This window comes from Phalaenopsis equestris, unplaced genomic scaffold (genome assembly GCF_001263595.1).
Source record: "Phalaenopsis equestris unplaced genomic scaffold, ASM126359v1 Scaffold001243, whole genome shotgun sequence".
In the NCBI taxonomy this organism is placed as follows: Eukaryota; Viridiplantae; Streptophyta; class Magnoliopsida; order Asparagales; family Orchidaceae; genus Phalaenopsis; species Phalaenopsis equestris.
The window spans coordinates 540,381-553,929 of NW_018165682.1; the positions used below are offsets into that span (position 1 = coordinate 540,381).

At 33.8% G+C, this 13,549-nt stretch overlaps 1 protein-coding gene across 2 annotated transcripts in view; it reads left to right on the forward strand.

Moving 5' to 3' along the window:
- LOC110033641 (acetolactate synthase small subunit 2, chloroplastic-like) overlaps window positions 1-12,840 on the forward strand; it is an 84,838-nt gene extending 71,998 nt beyond the window's left edge. The window contains exon 12 of one of the 2 annotated variants that reach the window (XM_020737689.1): window positions 12,419-12,840. In XM_020737689.1, the coding sequence (XP_020593348.1) occupies window positions 12,419-12,505 (87 nt within the window). In that variant the 3' untranslated portion in view covers window positions 12,506-12,840. Of the gene's footprint in view, window positions 1-818; window positions 962-12,418 lie in introns of those variants that run through there. The other variant, XM_020737690.1, reaches the window with a different exon arrangement.
- Window positions 12,841-13,549: the final 709 nt, after the last annotated feature.

Sequence of the window (13,549 nt, forward strand, 5' to 3'; positions counted from 1 at the left end):
AGCAGGAGTAGACACGAAGAATTGAACTTTAAATGTGTGTACAAAGAATTGAACTCATAACTGCCCTTTAATAAAAATGTATGTATTCAACAGGCTCAAAGAGAATAAATGGTTATCATGAGTTTTCTATTTTGCCTCAACTCTCAGTATGAAGGTGTTAAATCACAGATCTTACTTGACTCTAGATGTATGATACCGACGAAAGCCTATATACTAGAGTATTACATATGATCCCATTTTCTCGGGTCTCATCCATACAACAACTTAGTGCACTTACTAGTCAGAAAAATGTAGAAATCAGTAAACCTTAGTCTTAGGACGGTTATAGAAGTGAAACTTTGAATTATTGAAATCCAGGGTCGAAGGTAGTATGTTATTACTGTCATGAACCTAATCATACGAAAAGAACATGTTGGAAGTTGCTAAAAAAAAAGCAGAAAGCCTCTCCGTGTTAGACTCTCTCGATCTCTACATCCGAGTTCATTAAATTTTAGGAAGCATCCAAGAAATCTTCATCTATCACCGAGCTTGTTGAGTCAAGTAACAATGATATTTGTGTTCGTTCATCTTCCACACAATGGGTAATTAATTCTGGTGCTACATTTCACATGACAAGTAATCCAATGTTCTTTTCTACCTTTCATAAACACTACTCTTCGGTCATCTTAGCAAATGGACCTACCTCAAATGTTCTTAGTTTTTGCACCATCTAACTATTGCTTTCAGTTTCTCATTTTGCTTTTAATCTTGTTTATGTGAGCAAATTAATATGCTTTTAAATTTTTTATCTTATTCTTGTTGGTCATTTTCTATTTCAGGATCTTATGACAAAGAAGATTATTGGTTAATGACGATAATCAGGGGGACTATATATTCTAGATAATGAAGTAGCTCGACCTGTAGTCTGTTTTAGCACCTTATCTCCTTTTGAGATCTATTGTTGATTAAGACACTCATCTCTGTCAATGTTGAAAATATTGTATCCTCAGTTTCACCAATTAACATTTTTAGATTGTGAGTTGTGTAAATTTGCTAAACGCCATGATTTGTATTATGTTTCCAAAAGTAATAAAAGAGTCATTCATAGTTTTGAGTTGGTTCATTCTGATATGTGGGAACCTAGTTCTATTTTGTCGAATAGATTTTGATATTTTATCAGTTTTGTGGATGATTTCTCCCGTATGACTTAGCTTTACTTTATGAAATCTTATTCAGAGGTATTATCACATTTCACTCCTTTTGTGTTGAAATGAAAACTCATTTTAATATTTTGGTTATTATTCTGAAAATTGACAATATTTTTTTGCACCCTTTCAAAAGCACATGACATAAAAGATGTTTCATCAGTCATCCTGTGTCGATACTCTATCTCAAAATAAAGTAACTGAAAGGATAAATAGACTTCTTGACATGACTTGTGTTTTTTTGTTTCAAAGAAATGTGACTAAACAGTTCTGGGCTGATGCAGTTTCTACAATTTTGTAGAACTAAAAGCCTTACCAAGTTTTATTTCCAACTAACTCGCTCTTTTCTATTGAACCACACATATTTAGTTGTACTTGTTTTGTTCGTGATACTCGCCCGCAAGTGTCCAAACTTGATCCAAAGTCATTAAGGTGTGTCTTTCTTGGATATTCTCATCTAAAAAAGGTATCGAGTTTTCCCCTCTTAAATAGTACATGATTTTTGTTGATGTCACCTTTCAAACAAAGCTTATTCTTTGGTGACTCATTGGTGTCTAAATCCTCACCATATTTTGATGCGTTGTTAATGTATCACATCATAAGTTTAGATAGTCTAGCTCCAGCTCCAGCTCCATCTCTAATGCCTCGACCCAAACCACTTATCATTAATGTTTACTCGACAAGATCTCGTTTTTCTGATCCTATTCTGGCATCAGTATCATCTCCATTAGTGGATCCTCTTCCCAGTGATCTTGATTTACCCATTGCTCTACCAAAAGGTAAGTGTCAATGTGCTTATCATGTTTCCTCTTGTGTTAACTATAATTAGTTATCTTCCATTTCATGCTCGTTTTTTTGCTTCTCTTGACTCTGGTGAGATTCCAAGATCTGTTCAGCAAGCCTTATCTCATTTTGGGTGGAGGGCAATGATGTCTGATGAGATGAATGTCTTAACTAAAAATGAAACGTATGAGCTAGTTGAACTACCTTCTAAAAAGAAGTTTGTTGATTGTAAGTGGGTCTTTGCAGATAATTTTCATTTTGATGGGTCTTTAGCTCAGTTTAAAGCTCGATTTGTGGATAAGGGCTATGCTCAAACTTATGGGATTGACTACTTGGACACATTCTCTATGATAGCTAAATTAACTTCAGTTTGCCTCCTCCTGTCCTTGGCCGCAATTAATAATTGGTCTCTGCACCAGTTGGATGTGAAGAATGCTTTTTTGCACGATGATCTGTTGGAAGAGGTATACATGGAGCAACCTCCTTGATTTGTTGCTCAAGGGGAGGCTGGGAAAGTTTGTCGTCTTTAGAAGTCTTTATATAGATTAAGGCTCTGTTTGGGGCAGTTGCAGTTGCGCTGCCCCAAAAAACTGCTGCGAGGAAGCTGACTGTCTGTTTGGTACGGTTGTGTGAAAACAGTTGTTTCTGGAGAAATGATCATGCTGCCCATGTTCGGTAAAACTGTTTTAAAATTTTTTATGTATATATATGAAATTGATTAATATATGTAAATATTTGTTGATTAATATATGAAATTAATCATAGTTATGGAATAAATTTAAGTATTGAAAAAAAAAAAAAAAATATATATATATTATATATATATATATATATGGAATTGATTAATATATGTCAAAAATTTAATTGTTGAATAGGTAAATATGTAAAATAGTTGGGTAGTATATATGTAATATATATATTTTCTTTGAAATATTGTAAATAAATAATATTTTAAAAAATGATGTTTAGTTCAGCTTCTGAAATTTACTATACATGTTTCATTAAGGAATTTACACCTACACTTTAATTTTTCATTTATACCACTCAAATATTTCATATCAAATTTAAAATTCTTTCATTTTAAATTTTCAAAATTATATTCTTTTGTGATATAAAATACTTAAGTAGTCAAAATGTAAAATGCAAAGTTTAGGTGTTAGATCTGTATATGTAAATGATGCTAAAAAAAATAGACTGCGAATTATAGTAGTCAATTTCTATTGTATTACAACAACAATTCATCGTTCATATGACATCAAATTTCATAATCATGTAGACGAGCTTTTAAGCCTAAACTTTTAAATTAAAAGCAGTACAGAATCACAAATACACATCTCACGTAGTAGTAAGTATCAGGAGAGAAAAAAAAAGTTTAAAACAATTACAGTGACAATTAACGATATGATTTTATAATTTTTAACATTCATATGATATAACTCTCGTGCTAGACTTTCCTCAAGTGATGTTCTTCATTCTCGATCATTGTCGTCAGTGGATTCCACCGGACTGTCTTCCCAACTGAAGAATTTGCACTGTTCTGCAATGCTTCTTGGGCAACTGTAGAACTTTCTTCCGTAGCTGTGCGTCTGACGTGACGTCAGCAGGGAAGTTTGGAGGCTATAGTGGCACGACACTCGACGAGATGTCCCGAAAATTCTTGAGTTCATAATTTTTCCTGATTGCAACAGAAGAGAAAACAATAGCGCATATTACTTTCTCGTACGACAAATCGTAACTGTTAATTTTTCTAAGAACTTGAAACTGTAGCCATAATGCATCAATGAGATGATTCACCTTGGAATACTCAGTCATATAGAACATGAGAAAGGGGAAAAATAAATAACAATTGATTTTGTTTCGCACAGCCATCCATAAGGAATGCTTACAATCAAAGTTTTCTTTTTTATTAACCACAAATTACAATAGTTTGGTTCTTAGAACAATTAACAAGGAAATCAATCACCCTCCAACTAACGCTTCAAAGATCTGTTCTCGAATGGCCGCCATTTAATTTGCACCTTCCCCTTCCTTCATACAAATGGTGGAATGGTCGTTGTCCTCTCGTGACAGGGAACGACCGATTTGGTATTCAGATGCTTCTGCAGCCACTTCCTATTAATTCTCTATGGCACTGCGAAAGTCAACGTCAAATCGAGATGGATGTCGCCTAATATAATTGTGTAGCGTCGCCTACTTGGAGACGGGTAAGACGACGTATCACATAATATCACCCATTTTATCTTCCAAACGCCAAAAGTCCTCTCAATGGCACCTCGCAAAGAGTAATGTCTTTTGTTGAACACATTTGTGTTTCGCGTAACATTGCTGGCTCGTTCGAAATCAGGTATATGATATCTGGTGTCAGGGTATGGTTTAAAATACCCGCGCTGCAATGGGTAGCCGACATCCATCAAATAATACTTTCCTGTTAGGTGTTACAACTTCACTGTGGCATATAAAGAAAATACATAAAGGATTTCGGGATGCAACATGCCTTGCGGAGGGTGGGGGAAGTTGTAATGAGAATTCCGCATAGCACTCTTGAAAATTCACATTGGATCATTATGCCACCTGTTTTTTTTTAAGGCCACCATGACAAGCAAGCCTCTTTGGATCAAACAGTAAACCATGTTTTTAATGCCACCATGACAAGCAAGCCTCTTTGGATCATAAATATAGATGGCATTCACATTGGAAAACAGCAACAGTAAACCGAACATGGTATTTGTATCAGCCACCATTTTCATCATAGAATGATCCATATCTAACAAGCACTCAAGCACATAACAGAAAACGGCAGTTTTATGAAGAAAATCATTTTTTCCATACCAAAAGAAGCAGGTGATCCACACCAACTGCTTTACTGTAAAAAGCTAAAGAAATCCAAGGACCATTAACATCTCAAGTTCAAACATGAACCAACCAGATAAGGCCGAGGTGTATTGCCTTTTGGACCCAATTTTTGACACCTAGCCCTTTGTATGAGCACAAACTGCTCAATTTTTAAAACTAAGGTTTCCAAATTCTTAAAACATAGGTTTCCAAATTCTTAAAACATATTCATGTATGAATGCTCAAATTTATCCTTGTGGCATTAAAAACATGGTTTTGATAACTCCATATTAGTGAATAGAAGATTTCCTTAATATTTGCATCCTTGAAGTATAAAACCGTAGTTCTTTCGCTTCATTTTGGAAAAATGATATATTAATTCAGTAAAGAATTAAAAAGGCATCAGGCGGGCAGCAATCATAAAGCAAACAGAAAACATCCAAACCAGTGAGCAGTTTCAGAATTATAGCACAGTAAACTGTTCGTTAACTTCAAATACTGTTGTTCAGCCTAAAGCTTCTTTCACTTGCAAGCACTGAAGAAGTCCTAATGAGAACTTAAAAGATCATATGACAGATTCAGCAGTGAAACTAGAGAGAGCCAGAATATAAATTAAATATACTTGAGCTTCCAAATAAACCAAAAGCAATGATAGCAATTTCAATTCAGAATGAACAGAGAGAAACCCAAAATAACAGATTCAGATCTTAACTATAGCTAACAAAACAATTTACATATGCATATTAGAACGATCTAAATCAAAATATAATTAGGCATATGGTGCTTGATGGATGATCATGTCTGTCAGAATGATACCCAAAAAAGCCACAACAGAAAAATAAAGCCTGCAAGAATTTTCCATTTAACCTTCTTTTTGAACAATCTGTTTCTGGATGTGACTCATGGACATCTCCATCACCTAAAAGTAACCACTTGCTTCGAACATTCCCAAATGTCTCAAACTACTATGTTCAAGCCATCATTAACGAGCCTAATAGATTTGAGTGCATGAATCAAAGACTAAAAGGTTGGGCGTAGGCAAAGGTTCCAATATCAAGTATTATAACATCGTGACCCTTCATCTGTAGCAAACAATCCCATATCAGTATTTTTTTTCATTACTTAAATGTGATATTAACAGTTTTGACCTAGGTAAAAGTTATGATGTAAAGTGATATAAAATGTCACCCTTAATCTACAGCCATTTTTCCTAAATCAGGATGTATTCTTTATTAATTTAGCATGTTATTGACTATCCGATAAACCAAATAATACTTCTAGTTATGCATGTTATTAAACTGTGTGTTCTTTTAAACTGTGTGTTCTTCATTTTCTTCATTAATGGTCCTAAAAACTTGCCCCCATATTCTAATTGAGAGATGCACCATGTATGCCCTTTTATTTAATTTATGCTTAAGAATGACAAATTTAGCCATTCACCAAAAATGAAAGATCAAATTAGCCATTCAAATGTAATACCAGTATAGATCAGATAATTGCCAAATTCCAAACCCGTAAATTGATCTATAGCCCAGCAATCGTAATACCAGTTCTGATCAATTCAAAGATGCTAAAAAGAATCGTAAAGGACTATTGCCAAACCCCCCATCCACTAGGTTCTTTTAAAATGAATGTCTTCCATCAATCGATTGGATCAAGCCGAAAGCCAGAGCAGGCAAAAATAAAAGATCCACCAGGAAAAGAGTGAGAAGGGAGAAACGAGAAATAGAAACTCCATATTCACCAACAATAGCAGAAAAGAATGAAAATGGCAGAAACAGGATAGAGATAAGGAGGAAAAACCATCAGATTCGCAAAAACGCCAAAAGTTTGCTCAATTTTTTTTCTTCAACAACGGAAGAACCATCAAATCCACAAAACTAATTAAAGAGGAGGGTTTGTCATACCTAAATTCGGTAGTTCAAGGTTAGGGAAGAAGGCGCAGGGGATTTGCGAGACAGGCAGCGGGGAAGCAGCTAGGGTAGAAGAGAAAAAATGCGGTGCAAAAAGTAATAGTAGTGGGGAGAATGCGGGGCCGCGTGGTTGATCCCGCGGCCCACTTTCCCCTAGCTTCGTCGACGTTGGGCCGTGAAGTTCGAAACCAAACACCTTGTTTTTTTTTTTCGCCGTGATTATGGGTTGCGTCGCAGCCCCCACGTCTTCGAGTATGATTTTGAAATTTTAGCCAAGCAGTAAAAGAGTTTGTGATACAAAAAAGTAAAAGTGATCATATTGTATTCTATTAGCAATCTAGTTCAAGAATTATTTTGTTGGTGTTTTGTGTTGATTACATTATCATTACTGGAAACAATGAGCAGGGAATCTTATCATTGAAATAATTTCTTTAAAATTAGTTCAACACTAAAGATTTGGGTTCCTTGAAGTATTTCTTGGGGATTGCGGTATCAAGGAGCAACAAGGGTATATTTCTATCTCAATGAATGTATGTGTTGGATTTTTGTAACAAAAATTGAGAAATTATGGGTCAAACCATGCTTTCTAATTAGCAACTTACTATGAATGAGGAGCTTTTTAATGATCATGAACAAATATTGAATGAATGAGAAAATTAAATTACCTCATCATAACTCATCTTAATATTATGTATTTAGTTAGCGCTATGAGTCAGTTTATGTCTTCCATCATTTTTAGGTTTGGAACAAATATTAGGTTACCTCAAGGGAGCTCCTGCAATATATTTATATCTGGATTATGGGCATAGAAAAATTATGGGCATAGAAATATTAAATGTTTCTCTGATGCAGACTAGACAAGTTCCTAGATCGATCGAAGATTCATTACTGGATATTACGACTTTATTGGTGGTAATTTAGTTTTATAGAAAATTAAGAAACAAAATATAATGTCACGGTCTAGTGTTGAACCTGAGTACGAGCAATGACACAAGCTTCGTGTGAATTAATGTGAGTCTTCCTATTCTTGATCGAAATAGCAAAGTTGTGGTGTGATAATCAAGCTGCAATTCTTATTGTTTCTATCCCTATTTTCCATGAACAAACATGGCGCATTTTGATGAATTGTCATTTTGTTCTTAAAAAGATTCAACAAAATTTATATTTACAGCTCATGTAAAGACTGGGGAACAACTAGGAGACATCTTCACAAAAGCCTTTAATGAAGCAAGAGTCACTTATATTTGTAACAAGGTGGGCATGATCAATATCTATGCTCCAACTTGAGGGGGGTTGTTATGAAAAATGCGAAATAGGTAGCTTGTATATTAGATAACCTAATTAGAGAATATTTAATTTCAGATCTTTTATATATTATGTATATTCCTAATATGTAGATAGAGGAGTGTCTATTAGTATGCAGTAACATATGATTTCAATTAGGGAATAAGAAGAAAGGAAGATTTCACCACAGTTATTACACAATATGGCTTGCCTTGTGATTCAAGGTTGCTAATAGGGTGCTTGGGACAGACTATAACACCTTCTTCACTGTAATAGGTTGATTAGGATAATGATGGTTCAATGGTTGTTTTTACTTATATTAAGCTGTGCGGTCTCCAGATATGGTTCAAAATCATGTTTTTATGCTAGAGGTGATTGGATCTTATTTCTTTCTTTAGATTTTTGGCCTCTCAAGGTAATCAATGATTTCTTTAGTGGTGGCATTGTGTATTGATTCAAAACGTTAATTGTTTATTTTATTTGAGTGTCGAAGGTATGAAGTTTTGAGTGGACGCTATTTGGAGTAGCAACAGTAATAGGAATGGATTGGTAGCTTGCTCAGTTTCCCGGAATTGATATTCCTCAAAATCCTTCTTGAATATTTGTTTTGTTATAGAAGGGTTGGTTTTTAAAGAATGTGGCATTCATTATACTGTAATTAAATTTTTTATGGATGGTGAATATCGCTTGTACACCTTTTTGTTAGATAAGAATCGAGTACCTAGGAAAATATTAGAGTGATCTTAGTTAAATTTTGTTGGATTTTACTGATTTTTTATGGATAGATGTTTAGGTTGGAATGCATGATAATTTGGGCATAAAGATAGGCTTGGAGGAGAGTTTGAAACTTCGGTATTCAAGGGAGCATTCAACTGATGAGAAACGCTATTAATAATGCATCCCACTCCCCTCCTCCCCTACGAACCATCACCATAAATGTTTTTGATTGTGTGAGGCATGCATCATTGATATGAGTCACTCTCATCATGTTTGGTTTTTCTTTCGTGAAACTAAGTTTATTGTGAGTGTTATCACATCTGTTTTGGGAGCATTCCCTTGATCAAATTAGGACCCAATGGTAGAATAATAGTACATAGGCTATTGTCACTCTATAGTACTTGGTTTTAGCTTGGTGAGTTTGCTCCATTTTATTGTTGACTTCATATTTACTTTTCATAAGGAAGAACCTCATAACTCGAGTGATCACCAATGAATGTAACTAATCATGTAGACTTGATGATAGTGTTAGCCCTAGGTGACTTTTACACATCACTATTGATTAGGGAAAATGGGTTGGTTCTTATGGTTGACTAATGAAATAGTTGTGGGTGTGGATAAATGATAATTTTGACATTGATGAAATCTATAGTTTGCTTAAGATAGAAAATGATGTTTTTGTAGTAAAAAAATAGTTTAAATAACCTAATCAATAATGCATGCCATGAATACATTTTAATTAGTTATACTTGAAGATGAGCATATGCAAAAGCAAAGAAATGTTTTTTTTTCTAAATAAATTTATTTATTTGTTATGTATATTTATCGTTTGTGTATGTTTTTCTTTTTTATTCATAAGACATGGTTGGAAGTATATTTTTTTTTAATTTAAGCTTTATTTTATTATAAGAAATGTTTGCTTCATATTCAAAGATTATCCTATGAACATTTTCTAAAATTTTATTTTATTAGAAAGGTGTTGATATAACTTTTATTCAAGTTTTTAAAGATATGTATACTAGAGCGGTTACTTTTGTTCGAACTGAAGGAGGATTGACCAAATATTTTCTTATTTCTGTTGGATTACATCAGGGATCAGCTTTAAGCCCATATCTTTTTGCTTTAGTTATGGATGGTATTACTAGATATTTATAGGAGGATGTACCTTGGTGTATGTTTTTTGCTGATGATATCCTTCTCGTGGGTAAGATGAGAGAAAAAACATTGGAAAAACTTGAATTATGGATGTCTATATTGGAGTCTAATGGCCTTCATTTGAGTAGAACTAAAACGGAATACATGAATGTAATTTTAGTAGTAGTAGCTCTAGTGACAGAAGTGTAACTTTGGGTGATCAAATTATTAAAAGGTGTGAATGATTTAGATATCTCGGGTCTATTGTTCAAAGCGATGGTAATATAGATGGGGATGTTAATAGTAGAATTCAGGTTGGTTGGTAGAAATGGAGGAATGCTTCGGGCCTATTGTGTGATAGAAATGTTCTGCTTAGACTACAACAACAACAAAGCCTTAATCCCACTAGGTGGGGTCGGCTACATGAATCCTTTTTCTCCATTGCATCCTATTTAGTGTCATATTTTCATTTAGTTCTAATAAATTAGGATCATTTTTTATACAATAAGCCCATGTCTTCCTAGGTCTATCTCTGCCTTTCTTAACATAAATCAAATCTAAAACATTTACTCTCCTAATCGAATCATTAGATGGTCGACGCTTAATGTGACCAAACCATCTAAGACGACTTTCTCTAATTTTGTCCATCAAAGGAGCTACACCCCTATCACGGATATATTCATTTCGCATTTTGTCTCCAAGTGTAAAGCCACTCATCCAACTAATCATTCTCATCTCGGCAACACTTAACTTAGTATTATGCTTCTCTTTTAAAGGCCAACATTCAATGCCATAGAGCATTGCACCATCTTATAAAATTTTCCTTTCAGTCTAAATGATATTTTTCTATCACACAAAAGACCCGAAGCATTCCTCAACTTCAACCAACCAACTTGAATTATACTATTAGCATCTCCATCTATATCACTATCACTTTGAACAACATACCCAAAATATCTAAATCATTCACACCTTTTAATAATTTGATCACCCAAAGTTACACTTCTGTCACTAGAGCTACTACTACTAAAATTACATTTCATGTATTCAATTTTAGTTCTACTCAAATGAAGGCCTTTAGACTCCAATGTAGACCTCCATAATTCAAGTTTTTCCTGGGCTTTTTCTCTCGTCTTATCCACGAGGGATATCATCAGCAAAAAGCATACACCAAGGTACGTACTCCTATAAATGTCCAGTAAGACCATCCATAACTAAAGCAAAAAGATATGGGCTTAAAGCCGATCCCTGATGTAATCCAACATAAATAGGAAAATATTTAGTCAATCCTCCTTGAGTTCGAACACAAGTAACAGCTCTAGTATACATATCTTTAATGACTTGAATATAAGTCATATCAACACCTTTCCTCTCTAGAACTCTCCAAAGGATATCTCTTGGAACCTTATCGTAAGCTTTTTCTAAATCAATAAAAATCCAATGTAGATTCTCCTTATTATCTCTAAACTTCTCCATCAAACCTCTTAGTAAATATATAGCCTCCATAGTAGACCTGCGCGACATAAATCCAAATTGATTATGAGAAATCTTTGTAATATGCTTAACCTATGTTCAATTATCCTCTCCCATAATTTTAAAGTATGACACATCAACTTAATTTCTCTATAATTTGCACACTCTTGTGCATCCCTTTTATTCTTAAAAATGGGACCAAAATATCTTTTTTTCCTTTCAGCTGTTATGTATTGTTTTTTGGATTTTATAATATTGAATGTGTTCCCATTATATTATTGTTGCAAACAGCACCACTGTGCGGGGCCAAAATGACCATTTATCCATAAACAGTTATCAATCAGTTGTTTTCCAAATGCTCAAACCAAACAGTCAGCCAGCTTATCAGGATAAACTGCTAATCTGGATTAACTGGATAAGTTGTGGCTGCTCAAACTAAATTTTGATGTGAACGACAACCAGCACAGCTTGAATTTTGCAGTGTTTGGGCTTGTTTAATATTTAGGGCATTTACATACATGATACAAAAACTCTTATGTATTTACCCATTCAACACCTAAATTTTCATTTATTTACACGGATAACATTCAAATCTTTAGCATTACATCAAAATTATCACTTTTATTATCGTTTTAAAACTTAAATACACCCTTTCATACATTGGTTTACGATATCAAAGTGTTATGAATGCAATATCAAATATTAGGTATTAGATATTTAAATAACCCCAGAATTATGTGGCATGCATAATAAATTCTCTTAATATTTTCCTTGAAGCATTGTCTTGTTATTAATTTGCTACTACAAAATCTATGTACACATCACATCGATTCTTATAACTATACATATCTACCACCTAAACTTTACTTTTTACATTTATACCGCACAAATCTTTCATATGACATCCGAACTACCACTATTTTCACTTTCAAAATGTGAACTACAGATTTTCATGCATACGTAAGGTGGTATGTATGTAAATACATAGGAAATGAGTGTATGCATTTAAATCTTTCAACTAACAATATTCCTTCAATAGTCTATGATTAAACTTCTGAAACTCAGATTCTTAATTCTTCCTCCTATTCTTGTTTCTAGGTAGCAAGAACTGGCCGTGTTGCGTTAATACGCGAATCTGGAGTGGATTCCAAATATCTTCGTAGCCTCTCTCTCACGCTGCAGTAAGAGTCGTCAATTTTAGAAGCCTATTTAAAAATGGAGCATATTTATGTAACTTATTTGTTTAATAGTTCTTTAGCTGAGAAATCAATTATCTAAATTTCTGGAAGAACTCTAAGTCCTGTCCAAAACTTCATTATTATTATAATTTATAGGATTAGGCATTATCCCGTGGAAAAAACTGGGTGAAGATATCTTAATCTATGTTCATTAAGGAGTTGATTGGTTTGATTTTGAATTTGGGTTTATATATGTACTAATCCTATAAAGCTGTTAGCTAATGGAAATCCTTATAGTTTAAGGGAAGGTCGGAAGGAAGGCCATTAAAATAAAGTTTATAATCATATCTTTCATTTCTTATTATGACTTGTTGATCATTTTTACATTACAATGATGTGAATGCCAACATATGTGGGTCGTGTGTTGTTCACTACATTTATTGGGTTTTTGTTTGTTGACATCACTTTGGAGCAGAATATCCTCGTTCTCACTCATGGATCTTGCATGTTAGTCTAATTTTAATCATGATCATCAATGGCTTTAATGGCCTTTGTTCATGTCCAAATCTTATTTGTTTACAAGATCTCATATGACAATTAGTCTACTTGCTACTTGGGTCTGTCATTGTAGTTAGATTGTTTTAACGTGAGTTGCTTCATTTTCATCATTTTGTTCAAGTAAACATGTGAATATGTGATGAGCGTGACATCGATTCATTAGCATTTTATGTGGATTCAAGTGAGTGAAGCCTCATTTGCATGAAATCTTCTCATGCAATTCTTTTTTATCGAAGCATTGTTTCATGAAAAAAACTGTGTAAAGTGAGTCTAAATCATTGAGATGATTTAGATGAGTTTGCTCTCGATTTAAATCAGACTTTATTTAGTACATATCATTGGCTCAAATATTTACATATATTTTGAATATTATATAGAATTAATGTATTTATATATTGTACATCAAAAAACTGTATGCACTGATCATAAAGATCAAACAATCTAGAAGAGGTGTGGGATGGAAGTAGGTCAACTATCACGAGATTGTGAGACC